Source organism: Bacillus rossius, chromosome 1 (genome assembly GCF_032445375.1).
Source record: "Bacillus rossius redtenbacheri isolate Brsri chromosome 1, Brsri_v3, whole genome shotgun sequence".
In the NCBI taxonomy this organism is placed as follows: Eukaryota; Metazoa; Arthropoda; class Insecta; order Phasmatodea; family Bacillidae; genus Bacillus; species Bacillus rossius.
The window spans coordinates 268,446,048-268,471,643 of NC_086330.1; the positions used below are offsets into that span (position 1 = coordinate 268,446,048).

Genomic DNA, 25,596 nt, shown 5'->3' on the forward strand with positions numbered 1-25,596 from the left:
CAGCACATTTGGAAGCACCATCAACGAAAAGGAAGCACATTTTGGAAGCACCGACAACGAAAATGCAGCACATTTGGAAGCACCGACAACGAAAAGGCAGCACATTTGGAAGCACCGACAACGAAAAGGTAGCACATTTGGAAGCACCGACAACGAAAAGGCAGCACATTTGGAAGCACCGACAACGAAAAGGTAGCACATTTGGAAGCACCGACAACGAAAAGGCAGCACATTTGGAAGCACCGCCAACGAAAAGGTAGCACATTTGGAAGAACCAACAACGTAAAGGCAGCACATTTGGAAGCACCGACAACGAAAAGGCAGCACCATCATCGAAAAGGCCGCACATTTGTCATTGGCTCCAATATTCAGTGGCTCCTACAGTCATTGGCTCCAACTGTCTTTTGTCTCATTAACTCCAAATATATTTGGCTAGAATTCTACGAGTCTAAGAGACTATGAGGCCACTGGTGTCGCATACATTATTACTGGTTTTATTAGCGCGTTATAAATTACTCTATCGTTTTTAACAAAGCTACCTAATCGTCTACTCATGATGGGGTAAAGGATCATGAGTCTAGTGAAAACAGATTTTCTTTTTGCGTCTATGTGATCGCGCCATATTAGTTTCCTATCCATGTAGACGCCTAGATATTTAAAAACAATTTTATGAGGGATTTGTTCTTTGAATAGTGTTTATCTTGGCCTATTATCGAATGGTGTAAGATGTTAAAGCGTAAATACTTTAGCTTCTTATTTAATAGGTTTGACCTTGATTCGGCATTTTGTGCACCACTCTTCTATTGAATTTAACACGGTTTACAATGAGACTTTTGCGAGTTCTAAAATGCAAAATGAGCTAAACAATGTTTTATCGTCCGCGTAGCAGCCAAACTGGACTGATAGATGTGCGGTTTTAAGCATATCATGAATATAAACATTTAATAAAACCGGCCCTAATTTTCTGCCTTGTAGACTCGTGCTTTAATTATTTGTGAATCATACCGTGCCTACCATTTTCTGTCGTGACTCAAAACGATCGTTAGTCTAAACACGAGGCCAGGGAAGCCAGAATGAGATAATTTAGAAATTAGGTCTGCATGAAATACTTTATAAATGCCTTTTCTATGTTCATAAACGTTTCTAAATTATAGCTATTCTTAGAAAATGCATTCATTATCTGTTGTAATACGGATCAAGTGATGTGTTGTTGAATGGGCGCTGCGAAAACAAAATTTGTCGTTTGCCCATATATTATTTTCTTGATTTAAGTATTATGTCGCTTAGAATTATGTATTCTGCTACTTTTGACACTATGCTAAGCAAACTAATGGGTCTTTTCCGAAAAACTATCACATTCGCTTCTTTCCACTGCGATAGAAATTATGTAATTTAATCATGGCATTTATTAATTTAGCTAGTTATTATTAAATTTGTTATGCAGTTTCTTAAGGACTACTGCCTGAATGCCATCGTTTTCCGGTGCATTACGTGGTTTCATAAGCTCGATAATTTGTTTAACTTCTTGTGATAAGTAAGGTTCTGAAACTAAAACCTGATTAAGTTTAATTCTTAAGTATCTGCGGATCGAAGGGTTTGAGATTAGGTTGAAAGGCTTAAACGAGAGATTTCGCGAAGGCTTGTTCCTTTTCTGTCGGTTTCAATGCGACTCCGGCGTGGGTTTGCAGTAAAGGTATTTTAGCTATCTAATTGAGAAACCGCTTGGTCATACTCCATTTGCTACTATCTTGAAATAGAAATTAATGTATTACCCCATTTATTACTTTTACACTTTGTAACATTAGTTCCAACGATGGGATCAGTTTGAAAATTCCTGTCTCATAGAACTCCGTCGGCGCGGCCCGTTGGAGTTCGTGGTCAGTCACACTACTCACCGCCGAGGAGCTTCTTCATGGTCCAAACAGATGGCAATCGGAGAGTACCAGGTTCAGGCTGTACGGCGGCTACTCCAAAACTTCCCAACCGTGTCCCTGAATTTTTTCACGAACTGGGTGAGACACACTGGTATGGTCAATGCAGTATTTTCTCGTAAACTTCCACCATCTCCGAGTTGAACTCTCTAACATTCTTCTTCTTTCTTTTTGCACAGAGAAATTTTATCACAGCCGTTGCTCTTCCACAATTGACGATGTAAACACTAACGTTATTTTAACGCTGACTGACGAAAGCTATCAGTACGTGGAATCACGAGTCTTGCATTCGCTCAGTCTGTAACGCCCTCTAGTTCCATTTTTAGTAAATAATTTCATTTTTACTAATTATTTTCCACTTAAAAAATCTACACGTGCATTGTTTATTTTGATACGCCTACGTATTACCTAAACGGGTCTTTCAATCGAAAAACATTTCTGGCTGGTTATTAGAAATATATAGTAAACCAGCTGGAAGAAGTATTGATATATTATTTGTGGCTGGAATGAACTTACGGTAAACCTGAGCCGCTTAATGGAGAGACTCACGAAAGAGCATTCAAGATGGTAAGCAAATTTTGCATTTGGTGCCGCACGATGCGTAGGCCTACATTACCATGCTCATTTTTCGACTATCATTAGCGTAAACATTTTATGCACTTTATCTCCCGTAGATTGAGCAAGTGAATGAAAAAAATATTTTCCCTCAAATATTTAACTTTTGGTTTTACCTTTACATTAAACTTAATGAAAATATTAGAATAATGAATTCATATTTAGTTTAAAAGTTATTTTAACTTCAATTTAGAAATCCAAACAATGTTACAAAATTTTGGTCCAAAACTGTCTGAATATATTTATTGTAGTTTTAACTATTTATATGAGAGCTTCATAAAGAGAAGAATATGAATATAATTTAACCGTTTTAATTTTTTTTATTTTAATGGATTTAATTGTATATTAAAACCTTATTGACACCAAGCACCATTGACATTCAGATTTTTTGAGTTCCTAAGATAAATATTTGTACATTAAAACTGCTAAGTATTATTTAAATTAAAATGATCATTAATTTATTTAAATTAATAATGAAAAATATTTTAATGAGACTCTTATAAATTATAATGCATTCCAGCAAATATGAACATTTTATCTCATTCTGACAATCATTTCGGTCATCGTCTGCAGAAAGTTCAAATAAAAATAAACTTATAATAAAGATCGCACGTTTTCGCGGTCATTGTCTGAAGGAACTTGGCTTCTGGGTTATAGCCAATCACCACCAGGGGTTTAAGCACCTCTGGTCATAAATACAGCAATGGATAAAAAATTATGTAACCGAACTACGCGTCTAAGCTTCCAACTCCCCGCATGATAGACTCTTATTACTCTGTCCAACTCTCTAGACCATCCTCTGTCTCCTGTACACTGATACGCTATAAATGCATGCCCTGGCATCCCACATGTCTTTGCTAGGGTTTTCCCATTGTCTGTGCAGGTTTGACCTGGGCCCAACGCAGCATAGTTTTAGGTTAGTTTTAATATAGGGGAGATAATCATGGCGCCAATTGCTGCCATGGCTGGCCAATCCTCGTACAAATCAGAACGATGCATGCGACCCTCTCCCTGCGTGGCTAATCCCAGCATGACTAGGCGTATAGGCTTCGGCCTGAGATGCACCTAGGTCCCTCCCCTAACTCAGACCTCACCATGTTGTACAGACGCGATTTGGAGGACACTAAGCGAGAGCAACTATCGGGTTATTGTGAGCATGCGGTTTTAAACAGCGCAGCGAACCGAAACAAGCAAATAGTTTTAAAATTTATATTTCATTCATTACATTCGCACTACATTATCAAAATTCATTAATGTTTACTTGTTAGTTTTAACTTTCCTTTTGAAAAAACTGTTAGATCAAAATTATAATATTCTTTCGAAAAAAAAATAATTGTACTTGAATGTATTAAAAATATTTTACATACGAACTAAGAGAGTAAAAGTCGTAAATACACGAAATAAATTGTAGTACCAATGCAACAGTTTGACTAAAATTCAAAAAATAAATTCTGCCACTCATTTCGGAAACGGTGCGTTCTAAATGGAAATTCTATCACACCTGCAAATTTGTCGCACTAGTAGCACAGTAGGTTATAAAAATTTGTTAGAAAAATGTTGTGCCTAGTCCATTACGTCGCGCCCTTTACGCTGTTATAAATGGACTCCCCGACTGCAAAATCTGGACTTGGAGATAACCATGGTGTATGTAGAAACTATATCTCGCAAATCATGATTTATCTGAGTGTTAGAGATAAGAATTGACACTACTATAGGTATAAAAAGAACGCTATTCTTAATTTTTTTTCATTGAAAGTTTCAGAAGTACAGCGAATAGAACGGTGATATAATAATGAAAAGTGCGATTTATTTTCTTGTGTGTGGGGTTTTCGTAAGTAAGTATTATAAATGTTTATGTTCTTTATAGAAACTGCTTGGAGGTATATAGTTTCTAGATATTCTCTAAAACAAACTCATGAAAATTCAGCTTATTTTCCTTACCGGATTATACTTATATTAAGGAGAATAAGGCTCCACCAGATTGGTTCTTCAAGCCGCAAATTGCAAAGCAGCTTCCGTCTAGTAGGCCGAGTCCAGATTTACCTGAAGTAAATACATATAAGTACTTGTGACATCACAAGTGCTGTACGAACTGAAAGTAAAGTATACAGGTGTGTCAGTAAACGAACATGTAACTTCTCGCGTACTTCCAGGTGAAGAAACGTAGCTATTTTAACAGAAAATTATAGTATTTTAAAATTTGTAAAATCATTTTAATTTTACATTTTAACAAATTGAACAAAAAATAATAATATTTAAACATGTTTACACGTGAATTTAAAAAAAACGTGCCATTATTTACCAATAGCTAATATCTTACGAAACAATGTTACAATCTTGAAGTTCGTTGCAGAAAATTCGTGAAACAGTGAATAAGCAGCGTTCAAATTAGTAACTTCGGCTAACCATTTTTTGTTGGAATTAAATTAATTTACAAAAAATTGTAATGCTTACTACCGGCTTGGCTGACTGATACTGCTTGAAGGAGCCAAAAATTGTACACGTCCGAATTTCTCTAGTACATACAGCATTATGTTGGAATCACAAAAGCGCGACCGTTGCGATGTGAAGATTTCTAACCAATCACGTTCGACACATCTATGACGCAAGCGTAACAACAATGGTGTACGCAACAGACTTACCGATTAGAAATACTTTCTTAGTTCCATCGCGTTGCTGGCGCTGCGTTACTGAAATGCAAATCAGAATTATGGTTTAGAAATTGGGTTAAACTGGTGCATTGGTAATTCTATTATTTCTCTTTTATTTAAAAAAAAAAAATGTATTACATTTATATGATATTTCTGAAATGCGTTTTCAAACAACTATTTTACAATTGAATGTAAAAATCAAAACAAACAAAAATTTTCTCAATATATCGATAAAATAACCTGCAAGCATTACTAGCTGTCGTATTTTTGAGGCGTGTGTGACTGAAAGAAACTTCGTTTATTTTTGGTTGTGGCGCGGGTAGAAACCGTATGTTCAAAATATCGCTATACTTTCTGTCGCATTGCCATCCTTACATCGCGCCGTCTCGCTATTGCGATTCCAACATAAGAATAAGTAAATAGTGCGGGTTGCAAGTACATGAACATGGCCGTGTACTTGAATTTAGACACGGTCGCATTTTAGGTCTCGATGGGACATGAAACCAAACTTAAGACTCTTGTTAGTGTTAACATTTGTAAAATGTCGTAATGTAAGTGACAGCTTTAGTTGCCGCCATGAAGTAATCAGTTATGTTTTCCCAGCCGTTCGAAACCGTAACATGTTAAGGTCTTGTCCCGCTGTCAAACTTTCGCTTCCAACACCTTCAAATAAAGTTGGTCAAATAATGTCGAATAGTTGTGGCGACACAGAATACGTCACTAACGCAGCCAAGTTTTCTTGACGAGTTCAATGGCACGAGTTTCCATAAAATACATTGTACATAGGACTGGATGTAAAAAATGTTGACGTTTGACGGAATCAACCACAGAGCCATGCCCAGTTAATACGGAAATGGCTTGCGTTCCCGTCACAAAGAATCTTCAAAACGGCGAAGAACACGTGTGAAAATAAAGAGGTTATAAGTTAATTTACTTTCAAAAGGCAAATTGTATGCGTGTAGCTTCTAAAGATTTGGTTACGAAAAGAGATTTAGTGTGATCATGGCCGGCGAACGCATTAGGCGAGTCAGGTGATAGCCCAGGGCGGCAACATATTAGGGGCGATTCGCAAAGGTGGTCGCCATAGTAACGGGAGGGAGGCAACTGTGACTTTTTCCTAGTGTGGCAGATCTGATTGCCCCGGCCCTGCGTGTGATGAAAAATACACTGTTTCAAAAGTTTCAAAATGCACAAAAATCATACGTTCAAATTCTCCATCCAGCACTGATGCATTATTTTAATTTTAAAATATTATTAAAATTTATATTTTGAGTAAGACCAGTCTAATAATAAACGTTGTTAGTGTGACAGGATGAAAAATAGTTGAGGTGATGTGTCCGACTTTTTTTATGGAGAATTGGAAAGCCAGATTATTTTCAATAATACACCTCTAACTTTGTTTTCAAATGTAGATAGAAACGAAAATTTAACTGTGTAGTAAAGTATTTAGTAAACATCAGACTGTAAAGAACTATTAAGGATTGGGAAAATTATTTTATGCTCTGCTATGTGACACAAATTTGAATAATAATTAACTGGAAACTAAAACTACCCACATCCCAATAAGTTTAAAATTCCAAGATGCAAGGTGAAACCTATTTTGGTTAATATTTTGTTTTAAATTTAAAAAAATATGCATACTCGTTTACTTACTAGCGTAAATAGAACGCAATGTGAGCTGATAATAAAAATGTGTTTAAAGCTACCTCAGATATAATTTTGTTTAGTTTTAAACAATTCTCTGGATTCATTTGCTTCCAAAAATATTTTTGCAGTCGTTACCATGGTGCTGAGTCCATAAAATATTCCACCTAGTTTTACGTCTCATGCCCCCCAGATCCAAACATCGTCTTCAACACAAATTTTTTTTTGACATATTCGTACAACTGTATTATGGACACAATTATTGCTGTAATATTGCAAACATTAAATCCAGACTGGCACATAAAATATATTGATGGAATATCTAGGTTGAGGTTATAATGGGAAAAATTGGACAAATAGTATAGAAAAGGGGTAGGTTTTTGTTTTTGTGAAAATGTTGTTATAACTCCCGTAATATAAAAACCATTCCATAAATTTAAACTTATTATTTATTTTAAGAGAATCACCAATTTTTATTCAAATCAAAGAGTTTGTGTATGTATGTATGTATGTATGTATGTATGTATGTGTGTGTAGGTGTGTGTTGGTGTGTGTTGGTGTGTGTGTATGTATATATATATATATATATATATATATATATATATGTGTATATATATATATATATATGTATATATATATGAGATAACCAAGATCATTTCGCGGATTCTTTTCACTTCAGTGTCCACTCAGCAGTCTCAAATAAAATTTGGCCTCTTTAGAATGCTCGCTGGTCGATAACAAGGTCACATCCTTTGGCGGGAAACACGTGATTGGATACCAACTTCTTCTTCTTCTTCCTCTTGTTTACAACTGACTCAGGGTCATCAAGGGCGTGTCAAGAGCTCTGTGGTTCAATAAACAACGTGAAGCAGATGTATATGTGCTTTGAGTTTGCTTAACACTTAATGAATCAGCGAAATAATTCTGACTCCATTAATAAATTTTGTAATATTTCAGCTTTGGCGACATCCTACAATCTCTACGACAAATCCCTGGTAAAAGAAGATGGAAATAACAATCAGTCAATAGCAACGCGATTCGACGCCGAAAAAGATGTGCTGTTCCTACTTTACACACAGTAAGAAATGACCTAATTTATCTTAAGACGTGTATTAATTTTGTAACTCAATATTTTCTGGCAGTCAATAATAAATTAGAAACTTTTAGAAGGTTAAATTATTTTGCGATGTCCATACATAAATTATGTTTATGAATACCTTCTCAATGAACTCTTCAGCCTGACTCAGTGGTCGTCAGCCTTTTCTGAAACGAGGTCCGTTTTTTTCCTTAACTAGAATATTGTAGGGGCGACACAGTACCATACATATCCTATCCCCACAATCATTACGGTGGCTTTTTTTCCCTACTAGAATATATTTGTCGTTGTCTCGCCGCATAATGGTAAAAGCACCAAAATAAAATTACATGCTGACGTTTTATTAAATACTGTTCTCTATCATTTACTTTAGATCTAGCAACCAATATTTTTTTCGAAGTTATAATATATATTTCTAAAATTAAGAATAAAATCTACTAAATAAAATTAAAAGTTAATATATTTATTTGTCAAAATTGATACTACAATTTTTTTTAGGCTAGCAATCTATTTTTTAAAAATTGTGATAATATTTTTATATATTTTATATAAATGAAACGAATTTAGGCACGATTTCTTGCGTAAGTTATAAAACACATCAAACAGATAGTAAGCAGTAGTAAAATGCTACCAGATGTCTTATACGTAGTTCTCCTCGTTCTTGTGAAGGTTGTAAGTAAAACAACGCTCCCTAAAACATGGTCCGCGGACCACGTGTTGAATACCACTGGCCTTGGAAACGGAGACGGATCTCACGAAACCGAGTTTTCTTGGCTGCGGTAGTAGCCATGTTTGTTTATGTTCTTAAAACGTTTTATAATTCAAGAATATCTAGTGTTCTAATATTACATTTTAAAATTATATAAGTAAATTCCCCCTGTGTTATAAACTCTAAGAACAGTATTATATTTAATTTGAATAAATATTTCTTAATCCTGTTACTGTTATGTAATCTCGTTGGTTGCCATTTTCTTCTGTTTCCGTGCATTGTGGAAGCAGCAGAAGCGACAAATGAAATGTTCCCGGAGATCCTTCTCCGTTTGCGTGCCATTGTTGAACGGGCCTTAAGGATTCTTGAAAAGTGAACCTTTATGCCACGGGCCCTTACAGAATTGTCGACGCAGGGTTTCGTGAGATGAGCAGCTCTCGTCCTTGGGCTATCTTTAGTGCAAATATAACAACAGGCCTGCCTAGTCGGTCAACTGCAGTCTGAGCCCTTTCCTGTTTATTGTGTTCGTCTGTTACTGTCAAGCGTTTAACATGGACGTGTAAAAATTTAAAACTACCTGAAAAAAAGCGTGGAAAAATTGTTGAATGCAAACAAATTACTGCTGAAATGTATTTCTTTGTTGATAAACCAAGTTGTGTTATCGTCGAAAGGACTCGATTAATTTTTCATGTAATAGTATCTCACTGAATACAGCCTTTATACTGAAGTATAATTTCATTAACACTGCATTGGTAAAGGACACATCCTTGCTATCCAAAAGAGAAAGCATATGACACCGTTGCTAATTCTTTACATCACTTTCCCTGAGTTGCCAAGCTAATGTTATCACCTGAAATAAACGTAAACTGCAGTAAATAAATATTGCAAACTCACGGGGCTCTTAGTTCTGATTAGATATCAGCGAACGTCAACATGAATCTCTCTTCTCAATAGGGTAATTCCAACAATTCACCTGTCAATATGGCTCTTAGGAAAGACAACTGACTCTCATTCCACAGGTCTCGGGTTTGAACACGGTGTTCAGCCATCGTTATTTATGTTATCCATGGTTTATAGAAAACACTCCAAGCAACTTCTACGAGACTTTTATTTATTTATTTTTCCGTATTAAATTGTTGACAACATTTAACAATTCAAAAGTTAAATGAATTCTGCACATTTATACTGACAAGTAAGTCTATTGTATTCCATCCACTGTTATGTGGCCAACGTACATGTGTTAAAAACACACTTCTTTTAAAAAAAAATTAAAAAATTAAATAAGAGTTTTTTTTTTTAAAGGCCAGAGTCCTTAGCTAAAATGTTTTGGTGTAAATGCTTTAAAATATTTGTTTTAGCAATGTGTTAATGCCAGCTTTTTTTTAACTTACAATTCTTTTTAATAATTGTATAAGTGTTTGTAAACAGTTTTTTTTGTTTGAAAGGATAAATTTTGATTTCCCAGGGTCAGGCTTAATTTATTCAATTATGTTCATGTCAGCATACCTACATTGTTTACAGAAGTATATTCTGTTAAGAGACTTGTGGGAGGGGTGAGCGAAGAGGCGTGATGCACACTCATTTAAATCTACCCATTTGTTTTGAGTAGTAAAATATATTGTTCTTGGGGTGTTTCCACTGATTATATTTATAACCTAAATTAAATTATAACTGTGAAAACTTATTTTTAACGACTACATACTATAGGAGTATGATAAGTAGTTTCGTCTTCCCTACTCATACTCGTCTGTTATGGAGTCCGGCCTGGGCCCCGGCGGCCGACGGGGGAGCTCACAGCACTGGGTTCGTGGACTGAAGGTTGTGCTCGTCCCTTCACCGCCGTACTGACGGAAGGCAATGGTGGGCCACCGCAGGTTCACCTCGCCTAGTCGCCACAACCACGTGGCGATGGCTGGGGTACAATCCAGCATCTAAAATAACCACCCCATCACCACCATCATCCATCATCATCATCTCTTCCTGAACATAAAGGTTAAGCGATGACAATCGAAAATAGCCCTCTTCGCCCTTAGAGTATGACAAATTTGGAGTTGTTTAAGCATATGTAATATGTAATCTAATTAAATGCCTGTATTTTCCAAGTGACGTCTGACGTGTCCCAAGTGTCGACCAGGGACGATGGAAGGAGTTTGGGGCTTAAGGATGGTGGTCGCGATCTCCGAGAGATTGCTACCTGGGGGGAGAGGAAAATACGGGAGGGGAAGTAAAGTATAAACAAATATTAATATTTAGGATTTATTCCCCGTTGATCTCTCTGGAGTTGAGATCTCTGAAGTTTGCTGGTTCGCTCGAGTAACATATGCTCTGGTCCCTGACCTGCCTTTACATTAATTATCTCTATATGTACAGTAATATGTGCCGGCGTAATGCCCTATTGCACATAATATACAACACACAACTATGACTCTTCATAGGTAGTCATTATTCCAGTTAACAACAGATTAGGCCACAGCACAATTCACTATGCTCTTTGTGAATATCTCTAACGTCCATCTAATAGCGATTGTGGTTACTACACTTCCCGTAGATGTAGAGATGCTGTAGTTCTGGAAGGAACACTGGGATTTGATGTCTATCCCTAGTAATTTGTTGAAGCGCTGGCTGAGGCCAAAATTGTGGACATATCAAGTCATCGGCCTTTAGTAGGAATACATTTTTTAGGAATGACTACAAATGTCATAATACTGTCAATAGACACTATGCTATGGTCTCTTAAATTCTCTAAATCTGTAACCTTTGCTTTAATAAAGGCATATTTTCAATGTAAAACAAAAATATTGTTATGGCCTGAAAACTATTCAAACCAACGTGGGGTGTTTGAGTTTCCAACTTTCCCCGCAACAAGATTTTGTGCAGCCGCCTTAACTAAATGAGTGTCATAAGCACAGCATTCAGTATAGTAGAGTAGATCGTTACTTGAGTACGGAAATAAGCAATGATAATACAGACGAATAGGCTATAACATCTTAAAATTATAAATATTTTGCTTTTTTTAATTTTGAGTATTTATTAGAACCTCTGGCACATTAGAAATATAAAAGATATCTTTCCAAGCTTTTATGCGCCACCCGAAAGATATAAACGTATTATTTCACTGTCAAAATTAATGTAACACTCCACAATTCTTACATCAATAATTTCCCAAGGATAGAACATATAAATAGAACCTTAAATAGTTTAAGGAAGCTGTACTATAAGCTAAGGCTTTATATTTTAAAAGCCGTAATGGCGGTGCAAGAATACATTTAATAAATAAATGTAATTTTTTATTCAATTATTGCTGTTATCGTAAATTTGGTTTGTTTTCTGTCTATAGGAAAAACCCCTTAAATCCGGAATACATTTCAGTTGGTGACGCTGCCTCCTTGGGAAATTTCAACGTGAAAAATTCTCTGAAGCTTGTCATTCATGGATGGATAGCTAATTCTAATTTCCTCGATGCTATTCGAGAAGGTAAGAGTGACTCCATACTTTAGCGAAAGATGCTTAAAATATTATCTGCAGTATAAATTGCTGTATGATACAGCCTTGTTGCTGATATTGCGACAATTATGCCAGTGATTTTTAACTGAAAGAAATTGGTTGTCTGTAAAGTCGGTTTACGGAAAATAGTTTAACGTGACAACGTCATAACAAAACATTGATGAAATGATTGCATATTTTTATGAATAAAATAGAATTTTTTTTATTTTAATAATAAAAGAATAAATATTTGAAATTATACTAGTATTCATATTTTTAAAATGCAAGAATAATTAACCTTTATTGCCGAAATTGTTTTTGTAATAAGCAATGAAAACCACAATAACTTTTCACTTCACTTTATAAACAGTCGACGAAACAGTTCACGTGTAGATGACTTGTAATTAATTTTAAAAACTGGCGTTTAGCTATAAAGTTTAAATATAATTATGAACAAGTTTTCATATAAATAAACTGTAATCAAATATCTATCATCAATTATGATATGTATCACCATAATTTTTTAGTCAATTGTAACATAACCTATTATTACTGCACTCGCCGACAGATGCTACTTTTTTTAATAATAAAAGAATAAATACTTGAAATTATACTAGTAATCAGATTCATTTTCTTACGTACATTTGACGTAGAAACACATTTATAAACAAAGTTTTAAGTTTTCACTTCTGTCGGTGCAGCGCAAGCGTACAATGAGCGTAACGGGACACAGCGTAACGGAACAATGTGCGTAACGGTACACTTTTTCGTGCGTGCAGCCGGCGTTCATCGATTTATTAGACGTCACGTCAAAAAATTTATTTATGAAAGTGCACATACTGAAAACATTTATATTTAACTTCAGACAGAAACTTTTTGTAAGAGAACGAAAATATTAGTAGCTATAGTACCCACTGTCCATATAGGTCGCTAAAAAAAAATGATCTGATGAGTGATTGGTACAAGAAAAATGTACACGCAAGACTGTTATAGACTATGGTTTAGAATGTTCTGTGTATGTCATTCTGTTGCTGCTGCTATATTTGGTAACTGTTTCTCTTTAAACCTAAAATATAAATATTCTTTTGGCTTTTCCATGCTCGATTTTACAGGGTGGAAGTGTTATGTTTTCAACTTAAATTGATTTTTGACGTGACAACGTCTAATAAATCGATGAACGCCGGCTGCACGTACGAAAAAGTGTCCCGTTAAAAAAAAACATTGTTCCGTTACGCTGTCACGTTACGCACATTGTTCCGTTACGCTGTGTCCCGTTACGCTCATTGTACGCTTGCGCCAAATCTATCTCTCTTCCACTCGACTGTTTATAAAGTGAAGTGAAAAGTTAATGTGGTTTTCATTGCTTATTACAACAACAATTTCGGCAATAAAGGTTAATTATTCTTACATTTTAAAAATATGATTACTAGTATAATTTCAAGTATTTATTCTTTTATTATTAAAATAAAAATGATTCAATTTTATTCATAAAATATGTAATCATTTCATCAATGTTTTGTTATGACATCACGTTAAACTATAGTCCGTAAACCGACTTTACAGATAACCAATTTTTATTTATTTTTATTTTTTGCTGGACACAAGTAATTTAATATTTATTTCCAATTCGCTAAATAAAGTTTTTAGCTATTTTACTGGAAGTCACGACATTGTTATCTTACATAAAATATTTTAACATTGAAGAAACTTTATGACGTCTCAGAAAGGTAACTGTTACCCATGTGCCTGGTGGTCAAACAGTGCAAAAGTATGGGGAAGAGGAGGTTTTATATTTTAAGAAATATTTTAAGAAAGTGATAACATATAATTGAACCTAGTAAAGTAACAACAGTTATTATTTAAAGTACGTGCTTTAAATAATACCAGAATGATAGTTTATTAGAATAAGTGAGCACCAGGATGAGTTAAATCCAATCTCTGTAGTAGCTCCTAAGATGAACCAGTCAGTGACATTTGACATACACGGCTCGCTACCTTCGAACCGAAGCTCGGCGAACAGTAGACCTGATAGATCACACAGGCCAGACCCAGATGTGTCCACGTTTAAGACATCACATAAGCTCTGTATGCCTTAATTACGAGAAGTTTCGCTAGCACGCAACTTTGCGCTGTGTTCAAAACTGTCAACAACTAAAGCCATGCCAGACCCAGATGTGTCCACGTTTAAGACGTCACATAAGCTCTGTATGCCTGAATTACGAGAAGTTTCGCTAGCACGCAACTTTGCGCTGTGTTCAAAACTGTCAACAACTAAAGCCATGCGTCCAGGATTTTAAGTGTCATCTTGCTACAACACGTAAATCTTAATATTAAGGCTCTGTCTCAAACGCCATGTTGATTATTTATTTTTTCGTTATTACTATTATTTAAGCACTTCCTAAAATTCTAGCTCGATACTTCTCTTGTATTTGTTGTTCTGCCACTTATATTTTCAACAGATATTCACTAAGTGTAATGTAATGGGTTTCAACATTGTGCAAGTGTTCGTAATTATTGTTACAAACGCGAGAGACAAGAACGCGAAGCCAGGTTCGGAGCTGGCTGGCGGCCCCGCACGGCCACTGACGTCATGCGCCACCCATTGACGTAAGACATGCCACGCGTGCCTGCCCGGATTACAAGGGTCGTCGCTACCAACTCCATCCCCCCTCCTCAACACCGCTCCCCGCACGGCGCCATGCCCCGGCGCCGGACAGCCTGTGGTAATTCAGCGAGTCATCGCGCGAGCTGCCGACGCCCTTCTCGACGCTTCGGGCGTCGTGTCGTCACAGGATGACGCGAGTGGCCCCAGCCACGCTCGTCACTTCTAGAAGGGCGCCAGGGTCAAAGGGAAGTGCGGTGGCGGCGACGGAGTGGCTCGGCGAGTTGGAGTGAGCTCCTCGGCGAAATGAAGTGCGACGGTGGCGACGGAGTACGACGAGAGTTCAGTGACGGAGGTCCACGAGGAGCGCTGCGGCGAGAGTTGCGCGAGGGGTGCGGCCCAGCGAGGTGTGCGGTGCGTGAGGACTTGAGATACTGAGTGCGAGTAATTGATTAGGAGGCATCTTAATGTAAGATTATGTATTAATGTTGTAAATATCAGCAGTCAATAAAACTATGCAAAAATAAATAACTGGGCTATCCATATACGAACCCAGTTCTTCCCATTCAACGATTATTAAAATCGTAACACTATTATCACTTGCACGACGTTTTACAGCTGATATAACAATGAGTGACAGAACAACAAATGCAATGTAGGTAGGTATAGTGTTAAAATGTTATAAAAAGCTCTTTAGTAATAATTATGATGATTCAATGAAAAAATAATTATTATCGCATGGAACACCGAACCTAAAGAGTTGGGTTTCCTAAATGTACCTGAAACACTGCATGCGGTATGGGATTAGATACACGTGGTATGTTTTGTGACAGCCTACATCGCCTCCGGCGAGGACTGCAACATCGTGATGGTGGACTGGTCGAAGGGTTCCGAAGACCTGTTGTACAACGAGGCGAGAGACCGCGCGGTGTCGGTGGGAGAGCGCACCGCGGCGCTACTCGAGTTCCTGGTCTCCAAGGGTCTCGGCCTGTCCAACATCCACTTGGTGGGGCACAGCCTGGGCGCACACGCCGCAGGGGTGGCCGGCAACCGAATGAAGTCAGGCAAAGTCGGCCGCATTACAGGTTGGTGCACCAGAGTCGGCCTGTTCCTACTACTAGTGCCAAAACAACAACTTTCATTGACCAGCCTCTAAATAAGCCAGGATCACCGACTTCCATTGACAGACTTGACCCAATTAATAATCGACCAAATCATACTACAAGGGCCAGAATATTTTTTTCCCAGATACTATCGTCAATACCAATTAATTTATACATATAGCCCCCAAATTGGCCAGTTTTTAATACTAATAATATTCAGAATTTTGCAAATCCTAGTACTTGTGTCAGAATCAGCCAGTTCCTGCTACCAATTATAACAGCCTAAATCTTTATTATTAAGCCAGAAATGACCATTTATTTATAATAACGAAGGACTTGCTGTTCCGTCTTCCTAGATAAAAACTGGCTTGCAAAGCAGAGTGCTTGACTTCAGATATTAAGAGACAATTAAAAAATTGCTCAAAATGTTCATAGTAATTTTCAGAAACACTTAAAAACCTTCAAAGTAGGAATGTCATAATTATTATTCTCACATCTCTTTTAAAAAGTTTTTACTTGGACAGCAAATATGAAATATATTTTCTACGATATTTTTATCCTAATAATAGCTTTGCAAAGTTATGGAAGCATCATGCTTCTGTCATTATTGTGGGGAGAAATATATTTTTTCGTGGTTTAATGTACTAAAAATACTCTCACGACGTAATAACTGCATTCAAATAATATGATGAGTTTGTAAACTGGTGTAACCTTTTGATATTGTCTGCCTGCTTGTGGTCTCCACGTTGCTCATATTGAGCTTTTACACATTGTAACTTACCACAGTTCTCAGTGTAAGTATGTTCCTCCAGAATAAAAGTACTTCTCTAAAATAAACTGTTTTGAAAATATGATTCGTAAATATATGTGTGGTTAGAGATTTGCATGTGTTGTATGTATGGTAGTAGTTGTATAATATTCTGGTAGGTCCTGCACCTGAATTCTGCGTATGGAGCAAAAGCCAGAGGTCAGTCATCTTGGATTACGACTGCCATCTTGTATGACGTTATGGCCAGCATTTTGGGATACCTTGACTTTCGCCCTTTATTCCGATCGACTTCTTGGATGACTTTGAACTCCGGTGACCTTGAAATTTGATTACGGCCGCTATCTTTGTTTCTAGATAATCCTTTAATTTTTAATTACGCCATTTTTAATTCGAGGAAATACCTAAAGCCATATTAAATTATATTACAGCTTTCATTTCAGATTTTAAAGGTTATGAAAAAAGTCTAGTAAAAATGTTTTATAAAAATAATAAAAGCTAGTAAACACAAAAATTTACTTCTCTCGGTGGTTTGAGAGTCTTCCGTTTGAGCACAAGAGATAAATTTAAAAAAATATATTATTCTCTTATGATTAACAACAGCAGACTGACATACTCTTCTTAATTATTCATTATTACTTCATCCCCTTTCCCCCACTACCCCAATGCATATATGATCATTCATCCACAATTCGTTACCTTTCTCTTTACTATATAAATACATAATCATGGTCATGGAGTACTCGGTTTGCAGCAGTTCACCATCTCGTATCGTTGTTTTATCGAGGAGGCAATACCTACACACTTTGTATATTTTATTGGACAGTTATTCCCCATGTCTGTTTCTAATTGTTTATTTTATACGCCATATTAATTTCATAATTGTTAACTTTTTTGAGATTACACTATTTTACTTTTACCCAGCCGTGATGCATGTACTGTATGTTAAGCTGCAGTCTATAGTTGTAATGGTATTGCCTGTTTTAAAAAAAAATTATAATTCTATGCATGTGTTGTTTAAAGGTTTTTAATTATTAATTTATGTTTACACACACATACGAGTGGAACCAGCCACCTCTCTGACTCCAGTACATCACAATCACGTTCTTTGGACCACCTTCTGTGGCAAAGACATTATTGGTGTAACCTTTTCCTCTGTGTTTTAATGGACTTAGGACCATCAATACCAAATAGACCACTCATGCATAAACCCCCTTACCTTTATAAATAAATTTATATAAACATCATAACTTTAGGAAGATAGTTACGAACTACGTCGTCATGAAGTATTTGCCACATTATAAACAGTGCTAGCTTACCGGAAAACAACAAAACCATCGCCGAAAAAATACTGCCTTTAAGAAAACGTGAAGCATGGTAATGCCGAAATCTTTCACACGAACGCCTAAAAAATAGATAATCCATTAAAACCATTAATGAAAAAGGTATGAAAATTTCAGGAAAAAAATATAAAAGAAAATTCTACCAAATTTGACAATAAGTGTCACAAATACAATTGTTATAATCAATACATACAAATATATAATTATCATTAAAGTATAAATTTGTATTAGAAATATTTTAAGCTTTGCCTTAAATAAATTTACAATTCTTTAGCTATACAATTTGTGTCTTCGCTTTCATTTGAATTATAATCTAAGGTTAATGATATATTTGCCTTTTGGATCTCTGTTCAGAAATGTTTTCTTGTCTCTTTTTTTTTTTTGCAGACTCAACTAAGACAGTAAAAAACATCCATTTATAGACATGTTGCACATTAAAACATTATATTAAAGATTATGAAGCAGTTGAATTGTTCTGAGAAGTAAAACTATTTCCCACCAAATACTATTAAGTTCTGCCAATGTAACTGAGGCTCTTACCTAGTTTTTCTTTCAAGAGCACCGAGGAATGTACTGGCTGCAACCGGCTCGACTAGCAGGTCACGACAGGTTCGTGCAGGTCTGGATCTGTCTGTGCAGGTTTGGACCCGGCAGCGCCGCTGTACTCGGCAGAGAGTGTCACCGACCGTCTAGACTCAACTGATGCGGCCTACGTGGATGTTATCCACACATGCGGCGGCGTGCTTGGTTGGGCCGACCCGCTGGGTCATTCAGACTTCTATCCCAACGGTGGCACCATGGTTCAGCCGGGATGTAATACCAACGTGGCGGAGCTCGGTCTAGGTAGGTCTGATAGCACCTCTGCTACAATGAACGATCTGCAGCACTGGTCCACACCATTGACTAAATATCAATATAAACTTCATGTGCAAGCTCGCAAGAAAAACGTTTTGCATCCAATAGAACTGCCAAAAGTTTTTTGTGGGAAGATGGCTGGTACTTCTTCAGGGCCAAAAAAACCCTAATCGTTTGATTCTAGAAGATTCAGTGGAGTTAGAGTTTCATAAATCATTATTGGTGCATTAAATAATAAATACTTTATGTTCAAAGTCCAATCAATATTATACTTTTAATAGGTTTAACCAAATGTTTAAGTATTAATTGCATCTGATTTTGACATTTCTGATGTAATATTAAATGCTAATGACAGCCTAATGTGCAGTAAGACCAAACTGGGTTTAAATAATATATTTATTCTATCATCAACAATGATTGACATGCTACAGTGAAAATGTTGTTGCCCTGCGAACTGGCTTAGTATTAATGGTATACAGTAGGTGGCCAAGTAGTAGTCAAGTTTTTAACTGCATAATTTGGGGAAAGGTTTAATTTTTACATATATCCTAGGGACATTTTAGCTATAATTAATTTTTTCCTATTCTATTTGTTTCTCAATCTATACTGATAAGTTCCAGCAGAATACAGTCTATAATAAGTCAAGCAAATATTAATAAATAAAGCTGTTTGCCTGATTAATTGTATAATAGTCACTCAAAAAGGATAACTTCCTGTGTTTCCATAGCTGGTTAGTTATAGCAACTTATATTTCATAGTATTACTTATTAAGTAGAAACTGGGTGTCCATAAACTCCTTTGAAAATTACAAAAATTATAAATAACAAAGTAACTTTAAGTGTTATATTTATACGAATAAAACCATACGAATAACTTCTGTTTTTTGTCCATGTAAAAGTTAAATTGCTAAAGGAAATGCTGAAATCGCTGGAACTGGGAATGGCATATAGCAGGAGAAAGTTCTGTGAGAAATCAGCGATTACCGTAAATCAAAATTTTAGTAGGGTGTACGGACGGCTATCTCCTGATTACAGTTTCGTCAACAGGGTGACCATCTTTCATTGGAAAGAAAATTGAAGCAGTGCAGCCATAATTTCTATGAAGTTTTTCCAACTTATCTTGTTATGCGTCCCGAGAGCTCGCATTTACTTAGTCTAGAATGCAAATGCAGGAGATTTCACTTGCATGAGTAGACTAGTGAATGAGTGCAAGCTCTACACCCGGATTAAAATATTCTTGTTTCTTTCGAAATTAGGTTTTACGCAGTAACAGTGATGACAGTAAATAAATACTTTCTTGTTTGCTTTTTAGATAATACAACCTTTTACATTTCCGGGTCAGTGCACAGGCATAAGATACGTTTAGAGTGTTTAGAATTTCTGTATGTATACAGGAAACACCAGAGATATCACTTAATTTAAAATCTGGTACGATTTGATGTATGACAGAGCAGTCGGATCTTTTTTTTTTTTTTTCCAACAGTACATTTACCTCTATGTGATGCAGTGATTCGTGGCAACTCAACTGAGTATCTAGCAACTGAGGTGATTCTCCAAACAAGGTCACACAGTTGTATATTAAAAATAATATGTTCGAGATGAGATATTCACTGTCAGGAGGATTGTGCTTATTGACCCGACAATCTGTCCACAGAGATAGTGGCTTATTCTTGCGTGGTTATGTTAGCAACATGTGTATCTTGTCAGGACCCATTTATAAAATGGCAAATGAAATTTTTTCTGGTGTAACTCAATAAATTATGTACAAAACATGGTGCAAAAGCTCATACTTTTGAATTTCTGGCAGTGACTAATGGTTCGCGCTTAAAATTAAATTGATTCGGTGAAATAGTTTACGATTCTGTCCATTGTTTTGTTGAAAACTTAATTTATATGTTTTTTTCTTTCATCACAGGTTTTACAACTGTAAATTAATTATTTTCTTTGTAAAACATTTATGTAGATTAGGAAAGACGTTATTGAAAACCGGTATATTCATATAAATATATAAATAGCAAATAAAACAAAAAATCCAACATTACATGTGATATTGAGAAAAGCTTCTGCTTGTAACAGCGTGATATAAAACCCATTGTTAGTGAGTTTTTTTGCTCTCTCTGTCTCATTGTATTTTTAATTCCAGGTTCTTGCAGTCACAACCGATGTCCGGCCCTATTCGCTGAGTCTATCACCACGAAGAAGGGGTTTGTTGGGGTTAAGTGCTCAAACTGGCTCTTGTACCAGACAGGGATGTGCTCCATGAACGACAAGGAGCTCATGGGAGATAAGACATCAACCAGGTACTGACCTGGCGAAGTAAAACTAGTAGAACCAGCATTTGCTACAGAAATAATGTATTTTAAACTCAGTTGTCAATTGATAGAGTTTTATGTGGTGCTTCCCATTCCCTGTGACTATTGTATGCTTAAATTAAAAACTGTAAAACCCGTATAGGCTATATATTACATAAACATGCATTTAAATGGCCGAAGTTTCAATACAAAACTTTTGAAGCAGTACCCATCAGGAAAATTAAATATATTACAGAACACATGTAGATTACCTACTTGAAAATGACATTTTATGGGAATGCTTTTCTTTACTTCATATTTTGTTGAAATTTATTTGAAAAAATTAATTTATTTTACCTAGCCTTTCGGGATTATAAATATTTTTGAAATTTATATTTACCTTTTATCTGTTTTAACGCTTCGTATTTTTCCTTTGAAAATGTTTAGAAACACTTTCTTTAGTGTTATCCTAGAACATGTGGTTTAAAAAATTATTTTAAAAAAGATAGTAAAGACGTCACAAATATTGATTTATTTGCGAGAATCCGTAAGGCCCTCTGCAAATAAGTGTATGTGCTCCAACTAATAATTAGAGAAACAGTTATAATTTTATTTGGGAATAACTTATCCATTGATATTTCATATTTATCTTTGCTTCTAGGTGTGACATATATAAATGATTGTGGCAGTACATCATTTTGTTTAGGCTAATGCATATATATTTTGTTTTTCAGCGCAAGAGGAACATACTACCTGAAAACTGCCTCATCTTCACCATTTGCAGAAGGATAGATAATCTGTGTCAACATACAACATTAAATAAACTATACAACATACTGCACTAATGTTGGAAGTTATTTGATGACCTACTGCCTAATCATGTGTGTATTTGCGAGGTGTCCTTGCAGGGCGCCAACTCAAGTTCTGGTTCACCCATGCACCAACCAATGGAGCACGGGTCTCTTGGTTATTTCGGGGCATGGCATCGACACCTGGCAGTGAGACAGTAGGGTTGTTATCCCTACAAGGTTACCCTAGGTTTGAAGCCCCCCAGGATGCTAAATCCATAAATTAAATTATAAGCGAGATGTTTCTGGTATGAGTGTTCTTGAATACCAGACAGTATATATTACATGCACTGTTTCGTCGATGGGTTTTCGTTGCACGCAAACCCCAGTTAAGAGGCACCGAATCAAAAGTGATGTGGTTGACAGGTGCGGCACAAAGTACTTTTAGTGTTTTACAGATACATCGCGGGTCCAAGGAGCTGGCCCCAATTTACAAACGGGCAAACCGGGCATTTTCCCAGAGCACCAGTTTTTTTTTTTTTTGAGAGACGGGAGAATTTGAGGTGCGAAAAAAAAAAATTGTGGGATGGGAAAAAAATATTTTTATCGTACGGTAATGATTTGATTTTCAAAAATACATGTACAATTGTACAATTTAAAGCACAACAGAAAGACGTGAAACATCCCCGCGCTGGCCATAAGAGAAGTACATGACCTGTTGTAGGTTGATAGACCTCATTTGTATGTTAGGGAATGAAAGTGGGATAAGGGGGAAATGCCACTTACGTGATCATTACAGTGGTATAAAACTGCAACAAACATTTATGAAATTTAAATAATAAAAAGCCAAATAGCCTATGTCTTTGAAAAACTTTAGTAATAATGTGGTGTTTTAAAATTGACAGTAAAATGTTATGATGTTTGGAGGGAACTGGAAAATGAAGGGGGGCGGCAAAAGATAATCTGCCCAGAACAGTAGCTACGTGAAGTCGAGGCTCTAAGGAGTTACTGTTGAGGTTGTAGTGACCTTCAGGGCCTAAGTACCACTTGTAGGAAATATTATGAGAAATGGGATAATTCAATCCACCTGACATGAAATGCGAATTTGGAAATGACCAGATCGATGCAGGACACCATTAAATGGTTGCATTAGGTACCATACAAAATAACACTACATATTGTGATAGCCATTACATAAATGGAATGACAGGTAGGTGAGCAGTTGGTGGGAATGCGCATCTTGGCCGCATGTTACCATTTGTAAAAAAATAGTAAAAGTATAAATACACATGAGGCAGAAATGGCTCAATTAATTTAATGACTACATATGTGATGGATAAACTGATGAAAGCAAAATTCATAAGCACGTTTTAAGGCAATTATAAAATAATGTTATAAATTTAGCCTGATGAGAGACACAATATGGAAGGTTAAGTGGAAAAGAGTCACAATAATACATTGACCCTCCAGAGCCCTAACAAAGCATTAAGTATATGGTGATTGAAATTACTCATGGCATAAAATGATAAGTTAAGGTGTCTGCATCTGATCCAGAACTCATAAAAATAGCAGCGGAGCTGAAATGAAATATTATTTGGCAAATTACGCTACTCATAATACGAATAGTTGAAGAAAAATATTAAGGGGCTCCACGATTTGAAAATGTGTCTTGCCCCAGTGCGCATTGAAAATGAATGAGAGGATCCGAGCAGGAAAGAGTCTTGGCAGGAGACTATGCAAAAATGTTATATAAGTAGTATTTTTTGGCCGATACAAGTGCAGAGTATTCATGTGCTGTCACAGGCCAGCCTGCTGAGTCGTTCTTGAACGCAACAAATCGCCAGTGTATGTACCAGCTCCCAAGTTTGCTAAGTGCGTACCACAGTACACAAATATCAGCGCAGAGCGAGGAGCAGGTAGCCCAGGGATGCCGAAATCACCCTCCCCCGCCCGCACAGCACCTAACCATTACTCCCAGCCCCGCTGTTCCCGCTGCTCCGGACCACCAAGTCAGTTCCCAAACGCACGCTGAAAATTCACAGCCACTTCAAAACTCGGCCACAGCATCCCTGGGAGAGCTGTTCGCGTGTCTGCGAGAGATGGACCTCCCGAGGTTGCTGCATATATTTTAACCACACCTGATTGTCATGTGCTCGGTTACAGACCCGATGCAATGCAAGATGGTGTTTCTGCAGGCCATGTTGGAGTACTTTATCTAATTCCATGACAGAAACGTCTGATGGGAATGACGAGACATTCAACATACTATACTGGAACTCAAATGGATTGCGACCACAAATGCATGAGTTCAAACAAGTGCTAATAACATATGAAATTTCAATTGCAATCATTAACGAAACTGTTCTATCATCCACACAGCACCTGAGCGTTCCTGACTACATAATTTACAGACACGGTTCAGGCCGAGGTAGAGCTTTGCTCATAAAGCGTGGACTACAACATTATCCGTCACATTTACAAATTTACAAACACTAGAAAGCCTCGCGATTGTGTTGCCTACACAGGGAAAGGGGTTTCTTAGTGGCCGTGGCATACAGGTCCCCCCATTAACGTTTCTACGATGACGACCTTGACATGGTCGCAAGTAACTGCCTTTAATTTTTTATGGCAGACGACTTAAATGCAAACACATTGATTGGCACTCGCGCATTCTCTCTCCAGTCGGCAGTTGACTAGCGACCTATGCAGCTGGAAAAAACTACTTAATTCAAGCCTCGGAACTCCCGACGCACTTCCCATATTCGGGGGGGGGGGGGGGGGACAAACTGGATGTGGTTCTGACGAGTGACACTAGACACCATTTTACTCTGATGTCACTAGTTGAACTAGACTAGGACCACGATGCTGTGCTGTGCGAGATGCGGCTTCGAACTGACGTGCAACCAAGGGTCGAAATAAAATAGTCACTGACAAACTGGACAGAATACACTTACACACTAGAGGACATACTGTTCCCAGACATTGGCCTTGAGACCCCAGATGACGTAGAGGCGGCTGTGGAGTGTTTCACAAACACACTTCACACAGCCTCCCTAAGCGCGATGCCCAGCGCACCCAATAACCTGACCTGGACTACCGCATTGTGGTGAAGAATGCAGCACGACGGGAGTACCAGCGCACTCGCGCGCCCGCAGCCAAGACGGCCTATAACAGGCTCAAAGCACAACTGAGACGCATAACACAGTGACTCAAAATCAGCCAGTGGAAGGACCATATTCTGGAGGCGGAGTGTACTGACGCTCGATTGTGGAAGCTGGCGAGCACACTGCACAGCGCTAAGGCATGGTGTGCCATCCCTGCAATCCATGGCTTGCACAGAATGGCATACACGGCCGAAGCAAAGGCAGAAGCTGTTGCTGAATCACTCGAGCGTCAGTTCGAGCCGAACGAGAACCCCTAGGATGACGACTTCATGGATGAGGTGGTGAACACTGTGCGCCAATATTCCCGCACAACAGACTCGCCTGAACTCGAACCCCAAGAGCATGTTATGGACACCGAAGTTAGGCAAGTAATGCGGAATCTTCCAGCTCAGAGAGCCCCAGGGGTGGACCTGATGCTTAAGAAACTTCTGCCCTGTGCGGTGGAGTCCTTGGTGTGGGTTTTGAACATGGTACTGCCCATTGGGGTATTAAGGCGTTCCTGAAAGGAGTGGAGGCCCACGTCATTACACTGCCTAAACCAGGCAAGAACCCAATC

The 25,596-nt window shown here is 37.3% G+C and overlaps 1 protein-coding gene across 1 annotated transcript; it reads left to right on the forward strand.

Annotated features, from left to right (window-relative positions):
- The first annotated feature begins 4,294 nt into the window (after window positions 1-4,294).
- On the forward strand, window positions 4,295-21,929 carry LOC134530071 (lipase member H-B-like). Its single transcript, XM_063364631.1, has 7 exons — window positions 4,295-4,381; window positions 7,799-7,919; window positions 11,984-12,120; window positions 15,565-15,816; window positions 18,583-18,786; window positions 20,941-21,097; window positions 21,823-21,929. Exons 1-7 carry the CDS (start codon window positions 4,339-4,341, stop codon window positions 21,878-21,880), a joined length of 972 nt encoding a protein of 323 aa, XP_063220701.1. The 5' UTR covers window positions 4,295-4,338; the 3' UTR covers window positions 21,881-21,929.
- Window positions 21,930-25,596: the final 3,667 nt, after the last annotated feature.